Source organism: Sinocyclocheilus anshuiensis, unplaced genomic scaffold (assembly GCF_001515605.1).
Source record: "Sinocyclocheilus anshuiensis isolate Anshui unplaced genomic scaffold, SAMN03320099.WGS_v1.1 scaffold1626, whole genome shotgun sequence".
In the NCBI taxonomy this organism is placed as follows: Eukaryota; Metazoa; Chordata; class Actinopteri; order Cypriniformes; family Cyprinidae; genus Sinocyclocheilus; species Sinocyclocheilus anshuiensis.
The window spans coordinates 657375-679638 of NW_015547254.1; the positions used below are offsets into that span (position 1 = coordinate 657375).

Sequence of the window (22264 nt, forward strand, 5' to 3'; positions counted from 1 at the left end):
TTCTTTTCAATATAATGATCATTATACTGGTCCTTTACTTGTCTGAGTAAAAAAGTTACTTGTCCAAAGAGAAAGAAGGAATTTATTGCGGGTTAACTGTTATTTATTCAGAAGCAGTATTCTCATCAGATTAGACCATGAAAAGAAGACAAATGCATACAAATGTAATGCATTTGGGGGGGGCAAAATGATGCACTTGTATGCTTTTGCAGATATGCCATGATAATTTGCATGTGGTGGTAGTCGTTGTTATGTAATTGTGGTAAAGTAGTTAACTTCTTAAGTATTCAATTTGTTCAAATTCAATAATTGTTCATTTCAGGTGAAGATGCACCATTAGATTCAGGCTTTTTAAGAACTGTGCTGATTGGAAAGACTGGACATGGAAATATACAAATAGCATTGTGCTATTCAGAGGTGATGACCTGATACAACAAACAATAGAAGAATAGAGAAAAGTAGAAATGCAAAATTCAAGAAATTGATCAGGGACTGTGGAAACAGATTTTTTGCTTTTAATAACAGAGACAAGGAAGATCACACACAAGTTACTCTGCTTTTTAATACGACAAAAGAAGTGAAAAAAATCTAATAAGGGGCAATATTTCAAACACCATGTTTGGAGGATGCAGAGATGTCCATTAAAAAGAGAATGGAAGAAATTCTTAAAGAAAAAGAGAGAAATACAGGCAAAATATTACATGGAAATGGAAAACATGATGGAGAGACTGGAGAAAGAGAAAAGAAATTCAGATGAGGAAAGAATAAAAATGGAGAACCAGTTCAGAGAAAAAGAGGAGACTCAGAAAACAGTTTGAAGAGAAAGAAAAGGCAGAGCCGAAAAGGCGAGAGGTGTAGGACAAAAACGATCAGTTGAAGAAAAACAACAAAAAATTGAACATGACCAAAAAGTTGAAGAGATGCAGAGAGGGATGGAAAATCAGAGGTCGCTGCATGAAAAACAGCAAAAAGAAAAAGAAGAGGAGGATAAAAAGAGAGAAGAGAAATATGAACAAGATCAACAAAAGCTTAAAGATGAGCAAAACCGTGAAATTGAAGAATTAAGAAAGAAACAAGAAGAGGAAACTAAAAGGAGACGTTTGGAGGAACAAAAGAGGAAATGGGAGGAAGAGGAATAGAGACAGAGATGGGAAAGAGGAAGAAAAGATCATGAAAATGACAAAAAGGAGATTCAAGAGAACATTAAACAACAGCAGAGAGAATGGGAAGAGGAAAAGAAAAGACAGATGAAAGAACGAGAGGAAGAGGACAGAAAGAGAAAAGAGAGACATGAGGAACAATTGAGAGAAAAACGAGGAACTGGAGAAACTGAGAAAGAAATCTGAAAGAGAGAGAGAAGAAGAAATACAAAAGAAAGAGGAGGAGAGACAGCGATGGAGAGATTCAGAGAGAAGAGCGAGAGAGCAAAAAAGAGAGAGTTTAAATAAAAGAAAAACGGAATGAAAATACATTATGAGCAGCTGGCAATGTGAAATGTGAGGAAATAAAAGAACTAATGGAAGAAATCGAAAGATTGAAAAAAATTTTTTTTTGAATGTTTCATTATACCTTTAACAGCTTAAAATAGTTATTTCATGTAGAACCATTTATGGAATTAATTGTGAATTCACAGCTTGAAAAAAAATAATTGACTTTATATTTTACATATATTTAGTAGTAAATCATTTTCCAAAATTTGTTTTCTACATGACCTTATCAAGTGAAGGGAAAGTCAACAAGTTTCTTCTTTTTCAGTGTACCCCACACATTCCACACGTGTGCAGTCATCATTAGAGCATCCCTGCCTGTCAGAAAAGCAATGCCAATAGACACTGGCATCTTTCCTGACCTCTGGTTGTTGTATGGATCACAAATGCCTGACTTCCACAACAACCTATTCTTCATCACTGCCCTCACCCTAATTGCCTCTATCCTTCTTGGTCCTCAACAGCTTCTTTTACATTTACATTTACATTTAAACATTTAGCAGATGCTTTTATCCAAAGCGACTTACAAATGAGGACAATGGAAGCAATCAAAATCAACAAAAGAGCAATGATATGCAAGTGCTATAACAAGTCTCAGTTAGCTTAATGCAGTACACATAGCAAGGTTTTTTTTTTTAAATCATATAATAAATAAAAAGAAAACAGATAGAATAGATAAAGAATAGAGCAAGCTAGTGTTAGAGGACTTTTTTTGCTGTTGTTAATCAGAAGTCAGAAAGTCATAATTATAATTGTATAATAAAAAAAACAAAAAACAAATAGATAGATAGAATGCAAAAAGATTAGAGAAGCAAGTGTTACGTTTTTTTTTTAAGAAAATAAGCAGTTAGTAAATAAATAGAGTGCAAGTCTAAAAAGTTATTTTTTATTTATTTTTGAATTTTTTAAATAAAGAATAGAATTAGAATAGAGAGTACTATAGTTAGAGGGTCAAATAAAGATGGAAGAGATGTGTTTTTGGCTGATTCTTGAAGATGGCTTTTAGCAATGTGGTCTGAGAAAGTCAGCTGATCATCAATCATAACTTGATATATATATATAAACTACACTTCAGCTATCATAAAGACATTTTAAACAAAGCAGTAATTAAACAGTTTTTATACATTTGTGATGTGTAAATCTATAAAAATACTCACAGTCCCAAGCATATACTGTAAAAAAAAAGAAGAAAAAAGCCCTTTATTAACAACTATCTTGATGGCCGTCAATAGAGAATGATGCTATTTGCACTCAGATTGTGTAGTTATGCCATCTAGCAGCAGGGACTAACAAGGCCAAGCTGACTAGTCAACCCTTGACGCCATGGATATATCTGTACTTCAAAGGCAGAATTTTCATCCACACTGAAGTAACTACACTGTAGTTACTGTGTAAAATTTAATACAGTGTAAAAATCTTTAATGTACGTTTAAATGTAAATGTTTAAATGTAATTTGAATTAAATTATTCTACATGTAAAAGTCAACACCTTGACTATAAACAGTAAAATGTTTAATTCAGTTTAATTTTTATTAACTCATAATCATATTAATTTGTGCATATTATTACACTGTATATAGGGATTACAAGAGTAGCCATTACATCCAAGGGACTTTGATACAAAGACATTTTTTCTTTTCAAGAAACATTCAATTTCGTCGACAGATTATTTTATTTGGATTAAAATAGGACTTGTATTTTCAGGGCATAACATTTTAAAACGTAATTTCCCGTTTTTCTGTTTCCTGTTGCTTGTTGTCAGTGGTGAAGTTTGACAGGAGCAGCCTCCCAATACTAGCGTTGCCAAATCCTCCGTTTCATCAGCCATCGACTAGTTACTGATGTAAAATCCCAAGCTTTAAAAGCCTAACCCCTTTTCCATGGGTTAAATGCGTGCTTATATATATTTACGTTACATTACCTATTATAGTAAATGAGTTATGTTTCAAAACAACAATAAAATATTTTAATTAGGTTCTCAATCGGACTTATGTTGTTTGCGGTGATTTAATCAAAAAGACCTGGCAACCTTCGGCCACAGCACAGAGGCAAATGCGGACTGCTTAGCTAGTGTGCTAGCAGCATACATGTGGAGGGGATCACATCCCAAACTCTGCCCAAATTCCCCTTTAGACTGCCAAATACCGCCAACTGCCCCTGTATCCCTCACAACAAACGTGTTTTCTTCAACATGAAAGGGTGAGTAAACAACTACGAAGGGTCTTTTCATCTCAAGTAAAGTTTTCCCTTCTCTGTTCTCTCTTTTTCCAGCAGGGGGGCAGTGGAGTTGGTCTAATGCTAGCTGCTAGCTCTCTGCGCGCTTAATGTAGAGGAGAGACATTTGCGCCGCATTTTCACTCCCAGCCTTCAGACATTGCCATCTCTTTTTTTCGCCCGTGTTCCGAAAACGCCTTAAAATGCCTCATATAATCTACCGTCAGATTAAACCATATGCCAGTAAAAATGGCACGACTTAAATCCGTGCCAAACTGGATCGTGTGTCGAATCTAAATCCGAAATTGTTGAGTCAGTCTTCAAGTTGCTACCTTGGTTAGCCAGCCACGTTTATGTTCATATGAAATGTTCTCTCGTGGATCCTGAGGCCGTTAGTTTGCCATTAAAGCTTGTTACTGTCATGTTAATTTTCATATGTGTGAATATTTTGATGTAAATGTAGAAAGATGGGACACACGTGATGGAGTGAGCTTAGCCGTATAGCATACTGAAAACATGACAGTTCTTATTGTTTTAAGGCACTTCATGAAGGTTGTTACTTGAAGTTTGGCGTATAAATACATATATTGTAATAAATGTATAAGACAATTTTGCGTAATGACACTGATGCGTTAATATCTCACATAAGTGATTTGCTTTGACCATGTTTAAAGATAAAATTAAGTGGCGTTGATTGTCTAATTATTTTTAAATACCCTTCATCTTAAGTGTTGCTTTAAATTCAGTTTAAAATTTACATCTTTACCACAGTGGTACCCAACCCTGTTCTTGGAGGGCCTCCAACAGTACACATTTATCTGACACACCCATTACAGATCTCTGATGTGAATCAGGTGTGTTTGATTAGAGAACCATCTAAAATGTGTATTTTTTGGGGGGGGGGGTCCACAGTTTTAACAGTCTGAAATTGTCTAGAAGGCCATTTGATAGTATTTATATGATCTGTCATGATTTACCCAAAAAGGTAGACTTTATCTCCACTCAAGCTTGCAATGCATTTAGAGTTGATGATTGGGAAAAACAAGGTTTTGTTGTGTAATGTAATGGTCATCCTCTGTAAACCACATTTAGGACCCATGTTTTTCTCCTGTCACCACATACTGGTTGTTTAAGTGGCAGCGGTGAGCACATGACCAGCAGCTGTTGCATGCTGACCTCCTATAAATACCAACTTTACACACTGCTAGTTTACAGTCAAGTTGACCCAAGAAATGTTTTGTGAGTGCACGTTTGGATGTCACCAACTAGAAAGAAAATAGTAAATAGGGATGCATTGATATTTAAAAAAAAAATAATAAGAAGAAAGAAAAAGAATAAGCAAAAAAAAAAAAAGATTTAGGCTGATATTAATATTCTATACTATTTTCTCTAAATTAAAAAATAAACTAAAAATAAATCAGTTACTTTAAATGTAATTTAGTCATCACATTTTGATAGAATACAAAAACTGCATATTCGTTTTGAGATTTTCTAAAAATTACAGTTATTAAATTACTTAACGTGACTGTTACATGATGCCAAAGGTAATGAAAAATGTTAAAATAGGGAAAATTATGAACATGCATCCATCTGCTGTATATCCAATATCGACTGATAACTGATATGGTACCAATTTATTGTGTATTCCTACTAGTAAAGCTGTATTAGTGTTATTTTTAGAGACTGTATGCTTTACTGATGTGTAGTCTCTGTGCACAGCTAGTTGACCATTCTGCTTTTGTTCTAGTAGCCGGATCGAGTTGGGGGACGTTACACCCCACAACATTAAACAGTTGAAGCGTCTGAACCAAGTGATCTTCCCTGTCAGCTACAATGACAAGTTCTACAAAGATGTTCTTGAAGTAGGAGAGCTCGCCAAGCTAGGTAAGAAACAAAGCTTCTGTGACATCCTGTTGATTCTTTGGATATTAGTCATAATGTTAAATGTTGTTCAAAAGTTTGGGTTTGTAAGATTGTAATGATTTTGGAAGTCTTTTATGCTCACCAAGGCTGCATTTATTTGATCAAACATATAGTGAAAACAGTAATATTGTCAAATATTAGTACATTTTAAAATAACTGTTTTCTATTTTATTAGATTTTAAGATGTAATTTATTCCTGTGATGGCAAAGCTGAATTTTCTCCAGTCTTCAGTGTCACATGATCTCTTCAGAAATCATCAAGATGCTAATTTTGTTTCTCAGAAAAGATTTTCAATTATTAAAAAAGTTGAAAACACTTTAAAAAAACACACTAGAAAGTAAAAAAATAGCAGTTATATGAACTAAATTGTGTTTGTTATATATTATATTATAAATATCTTTGCCATCACTTCTGATCAATTTAATGTGTCCTAATACTTAAATAAAAGTATTAATTTCTTTCCAAAAAAAAAAAAAACGTACTGACCCAAACTTTTGGACAGTAGTGTAAATAGATTCCTGCTCAATGTGTGAACCTTTTACAGCGTATTTCAACGACATCGCAGTTGGTGCTGTGTGCTGTAGAGTGGATCACTCTCAGAACCAGAAGCGACTCTACATCATGACCCTGGGTTGCCTAGCGCCTTACCGCAGACTTGGCATTGGTAAGATCACTTTTTTGGACGTTTTATGTGCTTGTGTGTCCTCGTTTTTTTCAAAGGGCAGAAAGGGGGTCAGATTCCCTTGGATTGAATGCATAATTGCATAATCAGATTATTGTCTTTGAGTGATGCCTGACATGAAGATTTGTATAATTCGCCAGAGCAGTGATGTTTGAATTTTGTTATTTGCACATTTTCACATTACTGATATTTATCTTGCCGTGTTTGTTTGAAGGAACAAAAATGCTGAACCATGTGTTGAACATTTGTGAGAAGGATGGCACTTTTGACAACATTTACCTGTGAGTCTAAAGACAGTCTTGTGCTTTATTTGTTGTGAAACCTCCATCTGTGTCTCATTCACATAATGTTTAATGTTGATTCGCAAGTAACCACATAAAGTCTGCTGCAAAATGAATGACTGAATATTTATGGAGTCTTCTCTATGCTAAAGTAATGGTTTTGCTTTCTCTTTCATGTCTCCACAGTCATGTGCAGATCAGCAATGAGTCTGCAATTGACTTCTACCAGAAATTTGGCTTTGAGATCATCGAGACAAAAAAGAACTATTACAAGAGGATAGAGCCAGCAGATGCCCACGTTCTTCAGAAAAGCCTGCGCAGCCCATGTGCGCCCCCAGCAGGAGAGCTGCAGAAAGCCGACTAGGGATCGAAGCGCAACACCAGATTGGTCTCTTCCCCCAAATGGAACTGTAACAGATGCCCCAGGGTTGACACACTCACCACTTTCTTCAGAGGACATTTTAAACAGAAAAAGTCAATGACATATTTGCTGCATTTATTGTGCAAAAACTTTAGTCCCCCCTCAATTGTTTTTTTTTTTTTTCGTTTCATAATTTAGAGAGTTGAAATTACATGGAGGTTTTCAAGCAGAATCCGTAAGTGCTCCAAAAAGCTGCTGACGAATTATTGATCTGACATGGTGAAGGTTATGTTTTCAAAGAATACTGTTTGCATTTGTTTTAGATTTGTTTAAGGTAAGGGGACATAGCTTTGCTTGGACAAAACAATAGAACTAAAGAGGTAAAGTCTTTAAAAAATGACTCGATGCGCCCCAGCTGGCAACCTTGGAGTGATTGTTTGAATCGTCTTAGGGGCACGTGGGATCCGCAGAAATCCATCACCCCGCCACCTGAGCCCTTGGACACACGGCAAGGGAATCTACTGGTGGGTGAGACCTCCTGCTTCACCATACAGGCAATATGCAGTGCTGGAGGGTTGCATGTGCTGCAATGTCTCCTTGTGATGTCAGCCGCCTCAGTCTGAGTTGAGGCTAAACCAGTGAGGAAATGGAGCGTAGAGCCCCCTCGAACAAGAGAGTGGTACAACTGTTTTAGTAAGGAGGAGGCTAAGAGGAGTAAACTCCACTTGTTTATGAATGTTTTGTTTTTCAGCCCATTATTTAATATCCCCATCTTTTGTTCTCTCTCTTTTTTTTTTTTTTTTAATTTGTGGATTGAGTCTGGGCTTTTTCTAGGGTTTGCAGTGATGCTGCTGGAGAGATGCTAAGGCTTCAGATAACAAACAGGAATGGCTTTTTATGGGCCTTGACGATTGCATTGTTTACAGTGAATGTGGTTCTCTAATAATTTTTAGTCCACAAGGACTGAAGTTAGTTTATTAGTGTTTTTGATGTGAACATTTCATCCCCCCCCCATTACTTGCCTGAGGGTTTTTACATTTGAATCCTAGCTTCTCACTTGTTACTGCAGCAGAAGTAAATCCTCCCACGATACATCAGTTACATTTCAGTGATGTTCACTGACCACCACCTATTTCCCATACACAATGTGGGAGTGTTACAGGTTAGTTCTACAAGTTGTTTTATAGGACTTACAGACCCAGATCCCAGGAAAAGCCCCGACTCAGTGCATGCCAGGGGAGACATGCCCTCTCCATTGTAGTAAAGGCATGTTTTTGTTCCTCCTTTATTTGGAAAATTTTATCTTTTTCTGGAGCTCTATATTGTATGACTTTTAAACCTCTAAATAAAAATTACTATTTGCATTATTTTTTGTTTTTCATTATTTTTGTGGACATGAATGTTAATCTGCATTCAATGTTTTATATAAACTTTTTTATGTATACATTTGTGTTTTATTAAAAATATTTTATTTTGAGATTTTTTAAAGAATTATTTTATTTAAAAAAAAATTTAATTTTAAATTTAAGTGGTTACAAAGTCGACAAGACTGGGGACACCACTAACAACAAACATCCACGTCTCCTGCGTTGTGTGCGTTTTCCGATGACTTCATCAACAGTACTTTGCATCCCTGCTGCACGGATTCGTGATCTGATTGGATAGCATCTCATTCGTCTTCACTGTGATTGGACAGAACGGAAGTCCCGCCTCACTGTTTGTGACTGGCAGTTTTATGCTAGGTCAGAGATGGAGTGAATTGTTAAGGATCAAAGTTTTGACGGGATATCGTCAGCTCAAAGGATGGACAAGCAGTCGGTAGGCTTTTTTTAAGTGACAGACCTGCTGACATGTTGTGTTAAAGAGATTAGTGATGCAGTTAGTAATCGAAAACCATGGTGATGTGTTAGCAGTCTTGTTAGCTCACTGCCAGTTAACCACTCAAGCCATCTTTGTGCCTTAGGGGCATATAAAAGGAGACAACTAAAAAGTTGCATCGTAATATGTGTACAGTTAGCTATATTCTCCTCCGTCTGTGGTGTATTTATTTTCTCTATTCAAGCTCAGAGCTCAACACGGATATAGTGTAGATTTCAAAGCTAACAAGCTAACTATGTTAGCCAGTTCAGTGTTAAAGAGCTTTACATGCTAGTTCTGACAGGCGAGTCAAAGTGGCTTTCTTGTACTGTATTTACATGCATTGGTATTTTGATTTAATAATCTCAAGTTAGGTGCAGTCTATATTTTGTCTGTGTTGCTAACCTCTGACATGAGTTTGATTCCTAGTTACTGTTTTGAGGACTTGCTAGTAAATAGTGTCCATTTCATTTAATCTTGTATGCATCAAGACTTCCTACATGTCAAAATAAAGAGTCAGTGACAGTCTGTGCTGAATATAGAAGACAAGCTGTCAATGGCATTGTCTCACAGTCCTACAAGAGTCGTTGATGTAAAGTTATGTCATATGTCATTATCTAGAATTAAAATAAATGATTTTCCCTTCTGTTTATTGCAGTTTTTTATAGAGCATATAAGTGCCTGGATCTATGGTCTCCAACATTGAGCTCACAAATTATAGCTACATGCTTAGTGCTGGAAGGTAATTTTGCATTTACCCCCAACCACAGCATATCCCCTTGCATACTATAAGTTGCATTCTTTTCAAATAAGATTTTGTTCATTTGTTTTGGTATTAACAGGCTGTAAAGTGTGCCAGGATGCCGGAGATAGTACAGAATCAAACAAATAACCCAAAACCACCACGGTACTGATCAGTTCCTGCTTAAATCGTATATTGAATGTCATGGCAGTTCTGATTGAACCCAGTGAATTATTCCTTTATTAAGTTTACAATTTTTGGGCTGTGTTTGCTTTATGGGTGACACTTAACAATAAGGTTCTGCATTTTAATGTTCTGTAATTTAAATATTTTAATGCAGTAAATGCAATAGGTAACAATTTACTATACTTTATAACATGTATTATTCTAAGTTAATGTTATTGTTGTATAAATGTATGTTAGTAAATGCATTATGAATGAACATGTCAATGAACAAATGTGTAAATTAACATTAACATACATGAATAAATATTCTTATAAAAATTGCTGTTTATTGTTAGTTCATCATGCCCAGTGCATTAATGTTAATGAACTGATTCTCATAGGAAAGTATTACAATTTTATATTTATAAATCTTTTCTTTAATTATGTGTATATGCATTTTTAATTATGTTATTTAATTAAGAATGCAGTTTAATTAGGTAGAAGTTTTCTGATGTTTACTGATTTTTATTCACTTATGAGCTCAAGTTGTTTATCATTTAATAATTTTCTGTGAAATGTTAGGCGGAAGAAAAACAAGGAGATCCATAATGCAGGTGAGAAAGCATTATGGTAAAAATTAGTCAAACAGTTTTTGATCTGATTTTAATATTTAATGAATATTTTTTTAAAAGTTATATTTTGTATGCTATTCCTTATTTCTCTTAAACATCAGTGGAAAGACATCGTAAAGAGAAAATCAATGCTGGTATAAATCGGATTGGAGAACTTTTGCCTTGCTCTCAGGCCTTGAAACAGGTAAGTATGTAATAGAACTAGAAACTAAGCACAGTTTTAAAAGTGCTGTTTTTTTATTGTTTCTACAGAGTTTTCACTTGGTAATATCTTGACTCTCCTTATAGAGTAAAAATATGATTCTGGGAGAGGCTTTTCGTTACATCACTGAGCTAAAGCGACAAAATGATGAAATGCTGCTTAATGGAGGAGACAAAGTCCAAGGTGAGTGACGACTTAATTACAATAGTTAACTATAACTTAAGTGCATTTACATGTGATCCATTAACATTTTACTTATTCCTTATTGGTACATGGTTTTATGAAGATAAGTACTGAATTAAATACCTGCCAATGCATTCTTTGTAAGCTAATGTGCAGTCATTCATTTTGACATCTGTGTTAAATATGTCTCTGCAGCAGAAGAGATGAAGCGCTTACGGCACCAGCTGGAGGACCTGCGCAAGGAAAGTGTTCATTATATTGAACTCCTCAAAGCTAATGGCATCAATTTCCTGGATGACCCCACTATACACTGGAAAGGGAAGCAGTGCTGTGCAAAAGTAGCCAAAGTCACTCCAACTCACTTGATGTCAAAGGGAATAATTGTCTGCTCCAATGACAACAACTCCTGTCCCCCAAGCAAAGTCTCCATTCCACCAAATCCAATTTCTCATCTTGATAAACAACCGGCAAATGATGTAACTGTCCAACCTGCATGTGATATTACATTTGGTACGGGTCAGTCTGTTGGTATTGGAGCACCAGTAAATAAAGTTGTAGTCTCCTCTGCTTCTTCCCACATACCTGTAGCAACTGTTATTCCTGTTGTATCAAAGCCATGTCTTACAGTCTTGGAACAGTATTCTCCTCTGGTGCCTGCTACTCCAAGATTAAACCCTCCTATGAATTATATTACTCTTCAAGGTGTATGTCCACAGCCTGTTGTCAGCACCCCAGTCCCTCCACAACTTCAACCAGATAACCCAATCCCCAGTCTCACTTCTGCTACCTGTCCGACCACACCTCTCAGACTTCAGCATATGCTTAGCCTATCTTCACTGCCTCAAGTTGTGATCAGTAACTCAGTGGTTCCTGTTGCTGCACCTACTGAAATCCAGGCTGTTAGCACTATCTTACCAGCAAGCTCTACCCTTCTTAGAACCAGTGCAGCTAGTAGCACTCAGACTACATGGACAACACTACAGCTTGCAGGAAATACAGTTCAACCTGTCTCTCAGGCACTCGTCACAGATGGTGCCAGCATTTCACATAACCCTCAGCAACTTTCTGTATGTTCAGCTGGGACAAAACACCTTGAGGAGCCCGCTTCTATCCATTTGCAACCACAGGCTCCTGTGCAACTGCAAGCTCCAACACCAACATGCATTCCTGTTCAGCCATCTGGGCCAAGACCTCAGATATATTCAGCAGTTGTGCCATGCCCTCAGAGAGCAGTAGCACAACAGTCTTCAATTTTATCAGTGCCAGCCATTGTATCACAAGCCGTAGTGGTCCATCAGCCTGTTGAAACACAGACAGCACAGTTGACCCATCCACAATCCTCTGTTCGGGCACAACCTGCATTATTGCCAACACCTCAACTCAACTCTGCTCTGATGACCACCTGCAACCCCACCCTACAATCTAAAACTCCAGTTCAGCCTGCTCTGCCATGCCAGCCTCATTCCCAATCTACAGTGGTGCCCCAAGCCCAGTCTGCCGTTGTGCCTCAACTGCATCTCAGTGTGGTGCCTCAAACTCAGCCAATCATAAATCCACCAACTCAGCCTGCCCTTGTGCCTCAACCACAAGCTGCCACACTGCCAGTGTTACAGACAATGCAGTTATTGCAGGTGAATTCTGAGGAAACACCAGTTGCTGTGACTTCCTCTCCTCCAAGTAACTCACATGTTGTTATTCTGCAACAGGGAGGCTCATGTCCAGCACCACAGGTCCTCAGAGAGGATGTCACTAGTCAGACACCCTGCCAGCACATTGTCATAATTCAGGCACCTACTTTGACACCTGCACCACAGAGTCATCACACTGCCATTGTGTCAACTGCAACCCCAACTTTATCCAGTCAAACGACCACTTCAAACCCTACCTGTACAGCTAGCATGCAGGCAGCTGGTACAAAGCAGTTGGTACATATTCTTCCACGGCCCTCAACCCAATTGCAAGCACAAGCACCTCAGACTATCACTGTGAATGGACAAGTTTATGTTCTGCAGCCGGCAAAGTCATCAGATAAGGGAAACTCTCAATCTGGTCAAAGTGTAACTCAGATACTTCAGCCCACCTGTGAGGAACCCACCTCCAATGTTGCCATGAATTGTTTAGGTGCTCTAACTAATCTTAGTCAGAGCATTTCAAAGGTCTCAAGTCAAAGCAATGTTCAGATATACTCCATTACTCCACCTTCGTACACTACTGTGCAACCTCTTCCAACGTGTGGTTCAGAAGTCAGCACTTCTACTGAAACTGTTCTTTCCTCCTCTGTACCTGTAACATCAACTGCTGCTGGCAGTGCAGTTAAAATTCTGCCGAAGAAAGGTTGTGGGACTTCTGGAAATCAAACCAGACAAAACTCAGTTAGGAGAACCAAATTGGTTAAACGAAAGGAACCTAAACCTGGGCGAAGTTTGCGTAGAATTGCTGTCAAGAGTAAGGCATTTGTTGCAAATGATACATGTTCTGAGTTATCCACTGTAGCAAAAAGTGTTGATTCAGTTAGTTCTTTAAATAAAGATACGGTTTATCATGATGTTAACACGCAGAGAGGACCTGCCCCAAACAGTGTTAGTTCCACCTGCAGTAGTTCTGCAATCATTAGTGTCAGTTCCTCCAGTGAAAAATCAGCAGACAGTTCTGTCACGCCTTCAGTAAATGGATCTATTGCCAAGCCCACATTGGCTGGTGGAGAGGTTTCAAAGACTAAAGCAAAATCTATAGATGATGTCCACTTGCATAACAATGTAACAGTTAGTAGTGTCAGTACTGTAAGTTCTACTCAGGGTAACGTGGTTATTTCTACAAATTGTGGCAGCTTGAGTAAAGAAGTCTTTACTCCAGATGTTGGTCCCCAGCTTAATTGTTCAGTGGTTAGTGCTGCTCTCTCATCACAGTGTAGCTCTGTGGATACTGCTGTAACTTTGTCAGTTGCCTCATCAGAAGTTCATGTTAACTCTTCATGCAGTGTGACATTTTGTAGTGAAACTACTGAACAGAATAAGGTGAGTAGCAGTAATGTTTGCACCAGTAGAGAAGGCGGATCAACAGAATCAAGACCCAGTTTTACAGAGAGTTACCCTCCGCTGATCACTGTAAGCTCTGCCCAAAACAATTCAAAAGGTAAATCTCTTAATTCAGACCTTTGTCAGCCTCCATTACCAAGTAATATATCCACACCAAGTCAAACATTAGGCATCAGTGTTAATTCAACGGAGGGTGGGCCAATGGTTTCCATCATGGCAAATCAGGCCATTTCACAAACACAAGATGAGTTTGCAAGAAGAGAAGAGTTGACTGACTCTTCTCAAAATCAGACATCATTTATTGTGCCCTCAACTCCTGGACAAGACACTTCTATGTCAACACAACCTGTTCATCTTCCAGAAACTTCTAGGTTATCGGACCCTTTCAAGTCCTTAAAACGACCATCCACAATAAATATGTCCATGACAACCAGTAACCAAGGGAATTGTGCAGACTTCAAACTGCCTGAATCAAATATGAACATACAACCTAGCAAGGATAGACAATCTGATGGTGCCCCAGAAAAGGGTGTGACAGAGATAGGCGCTTTTGCTCAAAAAGAAACAGTTCCTCCACAACAAGTATGTACATTGGAAAATGATTCCTTTGATCCTCCACTGGGAACCAATAGACAGACTGATTCGCCTCTTGCAGGAGGTTCAGGTGGAAGAGGGTTTTCTGTTGCATCATTGCTTCCAGCAGGCCACAACATCAATGCCTCTTCAAGTTCATTTGGCGCATTCACCTTCACTTCTGAGCAGGCAGAAATATTAGCAATGGCTGCAAGAGCCATATTTGAACAGGACAGCCCAGGCAAGAGGGCTGCAGGATGCAGTGTTGACAACCCAACAAATACTGCTGCCACAGGGTGGGACCTTCCAAAAATGCAGCCAGCCCCTTCTAACAAGGATAGTGTGACTGACCAGCAGGTTAAACTGACAAAGCAGGCTGATTTACCTGTGTCAGAAACTTCATCTCAGGTCTCTGCTCGAGTACCTCCAGTTGAGCCTTTAGGCAGCAGTACTACTGGTGTCAGACTTCCACAGAGCATAGCTTACTCGCAGTCTCAGCCTAGTTCTGTCACCAGCCTTAATGTTAATAACCTCATCAGACCAAGCTCTAACCAACTTTATCCAGGATCACCCAATCTTGCACAGCAGGTTTCTGCTCCGTCGTCAGGAGGTGCTGCTGTTATGGTGACTCAGTCTTCCTCACAAGTTCCCCCAACCTGTTCTGGCCCTGCTCAACCTAATGAATATGCACCTTTAAAGAATGCTCTGATGCGAACCCATGTTGGTATTGGAATGGTTGAACGTCATCAGAAGGATATGCCAAAAAGGTCTGCCCAAGATGACCTTATTCTTCCAAATAAGCGTTCAAAACCGCTCCCAGCAGGGAATGTTGCAAGAGTGGACATCAAGGCTCCAGATCACGTTCAAATGATGGTAGGTCAGATGCCCTCAAGTACTTCTGCAGTTATGCCAAGAAATCACTCTGATGGTGTTGGGGCTCTGTTTTCTGGTAATACTTTCATGAGCACTGTGCTCCGCCCTACAGAAGGACACTGCTCTACTCAGGTGCCAACACATGAGCAAACTCAGCCAAGTGTGGTTCACCTGCATCAAGGACACACACAACATAATACACCGCAATCTGGGCAGAACTTAGGTGTAAACCCCTACCTCAAACATCAACAACAACAAGAACAAAGACACCTTTACCAGCTTCACCATCACCTGACACAACCAGAATCTCAGATCCACAGTATTCATCAGAGGAACCTGCTGCAAGACCAGCACGTGCAAAAAAAGAGAGTGGTGCGTGGTGGGCAGACCGGACCAAATGTTGGTTTGCAGAAACAACATCATTTGGAAAAGAGTGGTGTGCAGCCTCCTCAGCAACACCAACAACAGCAACAGCAGCATCCACAACAATCCCAGCAACATCAACAACAACAACAGCACCATCAACAGCAGCAATCACAGCAACAGCAGCAAAAAGCACAACAGATTCAACAGCAGCAACAATCACACCAACAGCAGCAGATGCCACCACAGAATTCCCATTCACGTCATCAGCATCTTCAGCAGCAGCACTTTGGGGCTAGACAGGACAAAAACTGTGAGGCCCAACAGGCAGGTCAGAGGGCACATCAAAACAATCACTTGGGTCAGCCAGAACGTTCATCTGGACAGGATCATGGGGCTGTGCAAAGACTAATGGGGTCTCGTTCAATGGAGCAGCAGCAGTTGACCTCTCAGGCTAATAATTCTGTTTCGCGTTCTTCGGATCTTGCTTGCACTTCATCACGTCAGGAGCGCCACCATCTCTCTAGCTACTCAGCAGAGGCTCTGATAGGCAAGAATTCTGCTACTGGTGAACAACGTATGGGTGTGCACCTGCAAGCACCTCGAAGCAATGCACAGGACCAGTCAGAATTGCGAGGGTATGTAGATTCATCACGTGGTAAAGGTAACATTACTCATAATTCTCAGAGCAGGATACCACCTGACCATGCTAATAACGCAAACCAGAGAATACCAGATTGTGGACCTTTCAAGGCTCTGGTTAGTGGGCATCAGCTAAATAACTTTGAAGTGCAAGTGTCTCGAAGTGGTGACATGTCCAGCAAGTCTGTACCTCAAATCCAGAGAGGTCCTCAGCCACAAACAGGATTTAGAATGAGTGCAGGGCCTACAGGGGATGGGCGTTCACGTGGAACATATTCAGGTCCGCATCCTGTTGCTCAAGGTGTGCACATTGGAGCAGGATTGACAAGAGAACAGGAGGGATGTCACCAGAGCTTTATACAAAGCCTTTTGGCACCTCATATTCCTGAACAAAATGGGCACCAAAGGGCAGCCCAGGGCTGTACCCCAGGGAGTATAGAATACAACTGTGTTCCTGGGACCTCTGCTGGAGAACTTCAGGCTAAATCTTCTAGCCCTAATTTGCACCCTGCACAGAAAGCTGCTCCCATACGTCTAGGGGACAACATCAAAGGCCATATTTCTCAGGTCAGTGCAAATTTGCATGGTCCACCTGTGAGAACAGGTCCACCCCATCCCCCAACACCACACAGCAGTTCAGACACAGGACGTACTCAAGGCTCAACCAGGTCACTCTCTGTTAGTCAACGCCCCCATCATATTGGACCAGATCCACAAAGCACAAAGATTCGTCCAGGAGATCGACCACGGTCAGGCAACTTGAGACCTGGAAATCCTTTTGAACCAGAAAGTTCTTTGCCTCATCCATCAGGTGGAGGAGTGATCCTTAGCCGTACACAAACAGGAAGTGAAGCTAGACGAAGTAACATTGTACGTTTCATGGCAGATGGTGCACAGGTCAGTAGTGACAACAATTTAGTGTCCGATCGCTGTGCCGTGTCTGATCTTACCCAGAACTTTGGCTTTTCTTTCATTACTGAAGGAGGAATGAACCCACCACCTCACATTAATGCCAATGCATCTTTCATCCCACCAGTCACGCAGCCCAGTGCCTCTCGCAACCCAGCCCTCCTTCCTGTGGAACCTCAGAACACTTTACCTTCATTTTATCCCTCATATTCCCCTGCGGCTCATCCTAGCCTTCCAAGTGAGATTCCTTTACAGTATTTCTCAAACCAGATGTTTACAAGTCCAAGCACTGACAAGAGTGGCAGTGCACCACTGAACAACCGCTTTGGTTCTATTCTTTCTCCCCCTCGACCTGTGGGTTTTGCACAGGCCAGTTTCCCACTTCTCACAGATATAACACCAATGCCAATTGGAAATTCTTCAGGCATCACACCTCATTTATCCAACTTTAACCTGACCTCTTTGTTCCCTGAAATTGCCACAGCAATGCCTCCTGATGGCTCCTCTATGCCAATGTCACCTTTATTGTCTCTTGCCAACACTACTTCCTCAGATTCAAATAAACAGTCTAATCGGCCAGCCCACAACATCAGTCATATCCTGGGTCATGATGGGACTTCTGCTGTTTAAGGTTTTATAGGGTTTTTCATCCCTCACCACAGAATTTTTTTGCCCTCACCACTGCATGGGTTTTGTAGAGGATGGCCATGGTGTAAAGACTTTTTTAATTCCTCAAAAGCAAATAAAGCGTGGAATGTTCTCAACTCCCAAGTCAGGATAACTCTGGAACTATGGGGGCAAAGTAAAATATTGCATTATGTCTGTTAGCCTTTGGTTGGTTACTTTTGCTTTGTTTGTTTGCTGATAGTTTGGGCTGTCATGGTTCTACATGATGTATAAATTGTCTTTATTTTTCTTAAGAACAGCTCACATTGTTTAATAGAAAAAATAATGTCTGTATGTTCTTTTACTTTGTAGCAACAATAATGAAATGTTAAAGCAAATAAAAGGTTATAATTTTGCATTTAATGCTACAGTAGATATATCTGAGCTGGTTTGTAATGTATCAGTTGTTTTTTAAATGTTTAAAAATATTTTTCCATCTTTAAAATGTTTTTCCTGCAGAATATCATTCCAGAAGAACTTTCATCTATTTATGAAATTGGATGTGTGGTCTGTAGGTATTTGTAAAAATGAAAAGTTATTAAAGTTTCTAAGTTAAAGGTTTGTTTCTGACTTTTGTGATTTGTTGATTCAGAGGGCATAATAAGGTACTTTTTTTTTTCGTCCAGATTGCTTGTTTTAGCATGTTAAATCCACCAGATGTCAGTACCTTTCAAATATTTTGTCATTAAACTTTGTCATTACTTGGTGTCAGTTAGATTTAAACTACTGCTTTTAAATGCTGAACTCGGTTAACAATATATATTGGTTGGAAAATTTTGTCAATTACTGTAACTACATACTGTAAAGCCAAAAGGGCCCTGGACCCTTTAACCACTCAGGCATTTAGTTAATATGAGCTACACCAGTGGTTATTTTGCTAGTTATTCTACTTCTATGAATTTGAGAGGATCATGACCTTGAGACCAGATGGTTAAAAGTAAAAAAAAGTTTACTGGAAAAAAGTGTGACTTACAAATAATTATAACCATAGAAAAGCATGCATTGACACTAATCATGTTCAAACAGTATGCCATCAAATGTTACTGAAAGTACAAACAAAAAAGATGAAAATGACAACAGAAAATATGATTTCTTTAGCTTTATTTACAGGCAATAATGCTCAAACCATGTAACCATGCAGCTACACTTCTAGAATATGTTGGAGATTGATCATTTCCTTCATGTTTATAACAGTGGAAAGAAGCTAATACTGATGCAGGAGAACTGCAGCTCTCCAAAAGTAAAAGTACAATTATACAAGCAGACTACATCAAACCAGTTTAAAACATAAAAATCAGCATATTGCAGGTAGGCGTGTTCATTTTAAGAATGTCTCGCATCCAGGCTACTGAAAAAAAAAAACCTACAATAAATGGTCTCTTTTTCATAGTCAATATTACTACACACAGAATACATATACTTTGCATATATTTGTTAACATTTTTGTTAAAGATGAAAATAGGTAAATCTTAGTAACAGATGTACAAAGCTGTAAAACACTGTACCGACAAGATGTACACCACTCAAAATACCTTATTTAAAACTGAGGACACACCTGGAACAAGTTACAATCAAAAGGTTCTTAAACTGTTTATTTGTTGTGTGTATTCGAGTATTTAAACCTCACAGTAGGATCTACATGCCATAAAGCCACTAAATGTATGTGGATACAACATACTGTGCATAAAATATGTATGCATATAAGGTGAACATATACTAAAAATATTTTTGATGCAAAGTGTTTTTAAACAGTCAATTGTCCCCAAGCACTGCACATTATAACATTCTTAATGAATGGATCATAATCATAATGCCCTAAAAGCATTACATTTCCCACTAGCTGTACTTCAGACATCCATAGATGCTTGCCAGTGGAAAATCTGGAGCTTATTACTGATACTGTATGTATGGTGTTGAGGTGTCAGGTTGTTTGTATCTCACACGAGAATCATTTATACAGCATGCTTATAAAAATGTCCTGGTGGTAGCAGACAAACATACCAAAATACATATTACATCTGATATAAACAACCTATATATACACACATTCTAAAAACTGTATTATGTACAAATACATAAATATATAAATATAGCATCTGTTATACAAAAATAAATATTTTCTTTTTTTTCTTGCTTTTTTTTCCTACAGTTTCATCCATCTTTTGGATCTTGTGTCCCTTGTTCCTCAAGCAGTTTCATGTTCTGAGTTGTTCCCACTTTGTGTTGCTCAGCATCATTTATGCCCGCATCAACTGTTGTTAACAGGGACAAGTCTGTTGGGAAAAATATACCGCATTCAGACTACTTTTTCAAAATATTAAAATATTTGGTGTATTTCCAAAAGCTAAATTTGATTAAAGGGGTCATATGATGCGATTTCAAGTTTTCCTTTCTCTTTGGAGTGTTACAAGCTCTTGGTGCATAAAGAAGATCTGTAAAGTTGCAAAGACTAAAGTCTCAAATCCAAAGAGATATTCTTTATAAAAGAGTCAACCACACCTACCTAAAACAGCTCGTTCTAACACGACCCCACATATTTACGTCACTATGTGGAAATATTAGTTTTGGGCTTGAACTGATGGTAAAACTAACGACATTATTAACTTCTTGATATTATAGTCTTGATATTTACTTTGAGAGCTGAAGCTGTGATTATGGTAAGGGGCGTTACATTTCCGACGCGTGCTTGTGGTGTTCGGCCAATCACAATGCACTGGGTCAGCTGGCCAATCAGAGCAGACTGCGCTTGTCAAAGGAGGGGGCTTTGTTGAAAATGACGCGTTTGAGAGAGGCGGGGCATAGAGGACCTACAATAATGTACAGTATTTGAAAAATAATGTGTTTTTTGAACATTAAAGCATGTCAACATATTCTGTTACACCAAATACACAAAATAATTATCTTTAAAATAGCATCATATGACCCCTTTAAACTTGACAGTTTCAAGAGTTATAACTGCATGTAGCTGCAGAGTGTACAGGGCCACCTTCATTCATTTTGTCTCTTTTTGAAATCGCAGGTACTTTTGACATTGCCTTTATCGTAATACATGAAGTAACTGAACGCACTGGCAGTGAGCTCCCCTTCTATGTGAACTGCTTCAGTGAGGGAGTGATAGGCCTGTATGGAGTCAGGACTCTGAGATGGCTGCGTAGGGTCCAATAAACTAAGGTCCTTCAAGGGGGAATCATCAGGCACACAGCATCCCTCTTCAGGACAGCCAGGCACCCTAAGAAAAAGGAAAAAAGTTCAAATTATACTTGTGTTTTCCTAACAAACTTAAATGTATACCTCAGTGTAACAGTCACCATGAAACAGCATTCACAACCCATTTGACTTCCATAATGACACGAATATTTCATTTTTGACAGGAATGAAAACGAGGCTGTGAGGGACAGAAGTACAGTGAGTTCACTGGATTGTACTGTTGTTTAACAACATATTGATTGTTCAGCTGACGAAACATTTTTACAAAAAAACTTTCAATAGGCAAAAACGTTTTGAAAGTTACGAAAATGATGTGATCTAGGACCTTATATAGTGCACGTCATTGTAAAGACTGTAAGAATTTCCTTCACAGCCTCATTTTCATCCATGTTAAATTCAATATGGCATATAACCTGAAGGTCTATTATGCAGATTTTATTTGAAATTTCCAGGTAGAGAGTGAAAAGATGTGTGGCAGCAATGTACAGTAGAAGAATTTTTATTATTATTTTATTTAAATCATTGTATGTATTCTAGTAGACCCTAAAAATAAAATTATGAACATGTATACAAGCATAATATATGGGGCACTTTAAAAGTGGGTGTTTCATGATAAAATGAATCAAAATTAGAATTCATACCCGTTACAGTAATTGTGGATATGTGGTTGCGGATTGGGAAGTTTCTGAGGCAACAATGCATCACACTCCAACTCATAGCCAGCATCCTCCTACAAGAGTTTAAAGAGTTATCAATTCAATGCAATATCTTCATTCACTGGCCTAAAACAGCAATTCAAGATGTTTATTACTCTTACAACTACTGTGCTGGACATCACAAAACATTAAAGGGGTCATAAACTGAGAAATCTAAATTCCCTTGATCTTTTGACATATAAGAGGTCATTGTACTATAAAAACATTCTGTAAGTTTCAGAACTCAAAACTTTCTCGTTAGTCTAAAAACAGCTTATATTGAGCCCAATCTGCCAAAACGACAGGTTGTGGAATGTTGCACTTTATGACGTAATAGTGTGGCTAAACACCTCCTCCGCAGAAGATGATCAACACCTGATGCTACATCACTGCCTGTTTAGCCCCGCCCACCGATGTGCGCACATAATGTAAATAACGAGAGAGGCAAACGCAGGTCTACACAGAAACCAAACGATGAAGATGACTCCGAAAACAAGACGCTGTTCAGTGCCAAGTTGTGGAAAAACACAGTCTTTGCATTGCCTTCCTCCTGATCCCAACATTAGGAAAG

General features: G+C 38.7%; 3 protein-coding genes across 5 annotated transcripts in view; 2 read left to right on the top strand and 1 right to left on the bottom strand.

The window, feature by feature from the left end:
- The first annotated feature begins 3479 nt into the window (after positions 1-3479).
- Positions 3480-8316, top strand: LOC107701670 (N-alpha-acetyltransferase 50). 2 transcript variants are annotated; one of them, XM_016503728.1, is made up of 5 exons: positions 3480-3686; positions 5452-5585; positions 6170-6289; positions 6522-6588; positions 6775-8316. In XM_016503728.1, the coding sequence occupies exons 1-5, from the start codon at positions 3679-3681 to the stop codon at positions 6950-6952; spliced, it is 507 nt and encodes a 168-aa protein (XP_016359214.1). In that variant the 5' UTR covers positions 3480-3678; the 3' UTR covers positions 6953-8316. The 2 variants fall into 2 exon arrangements, with proteins under 2 accessions (XP_016359214.1, XP_016359213.1); XM_016503727.1 differs by having other exon boundaries at positions 3485-3686; positions 5449-5585.
- Positions 8317-8662: 346 nt separating this feature from the next.
- LOC107701671 (basic helix-loop-helix domain-containing protein USF3-like) lies at positions 8663-18132 on the top strand. 2 transcript variants are annotated; one of them, XM_016503730.1, is made up of 7 exons: positions 8663-8767; positions 9465-9548; positions 9649-9713; positions 10296-10327; positions 10447-10529; positions 10634-10730; positions 10929-18132. In XM_016503730.1, exons 3-7 carry the CDS (start codon positions 9667-9669, stop codon positions 17753-17755), a joined length of 7086 nt encoding a protein of 2361 aa, XP_016359216.1. In that variant the 5' UTR covers positions 8663-8767; positions 9465-9548; positions 9649-9666; the 3' UTR covers positions 17756-18132. The 2 variants fall into 2 exon arrangements, with proteins under 2 accessions (XP_016359216.1, XP_016359215.1); XM_016503729.1 differs by having other exon boundaries at positions 10926-18131.
- A 751-nt stretch (positions 18133-18883) lies between these two features.
- The window catches only part of LOC107701672 (brother of CDO-like), a 33140-nt gene continuing 29759 nt past the window's right edge, over positions 18884-22264 (bottom strand). The window contains exons 17-19 of the mRNA XM_016503731.1: positions 21640-21728; positions 20860-21020; positions 18884-20064 (exon numbers count right to left, since the gene is read on the bottom strand). Coding sequence (XP_016359217.1) covers positions 19943-20064; positions 20860-21020; positions 21640-21728 — 372 coding nt within the window. The 3' untranslated portion in view covers positions 18884-19942. The remainder of the gene's footprint in view (positions 20065-20859; positions 21021-21639; positions 21729-22264) is intronic.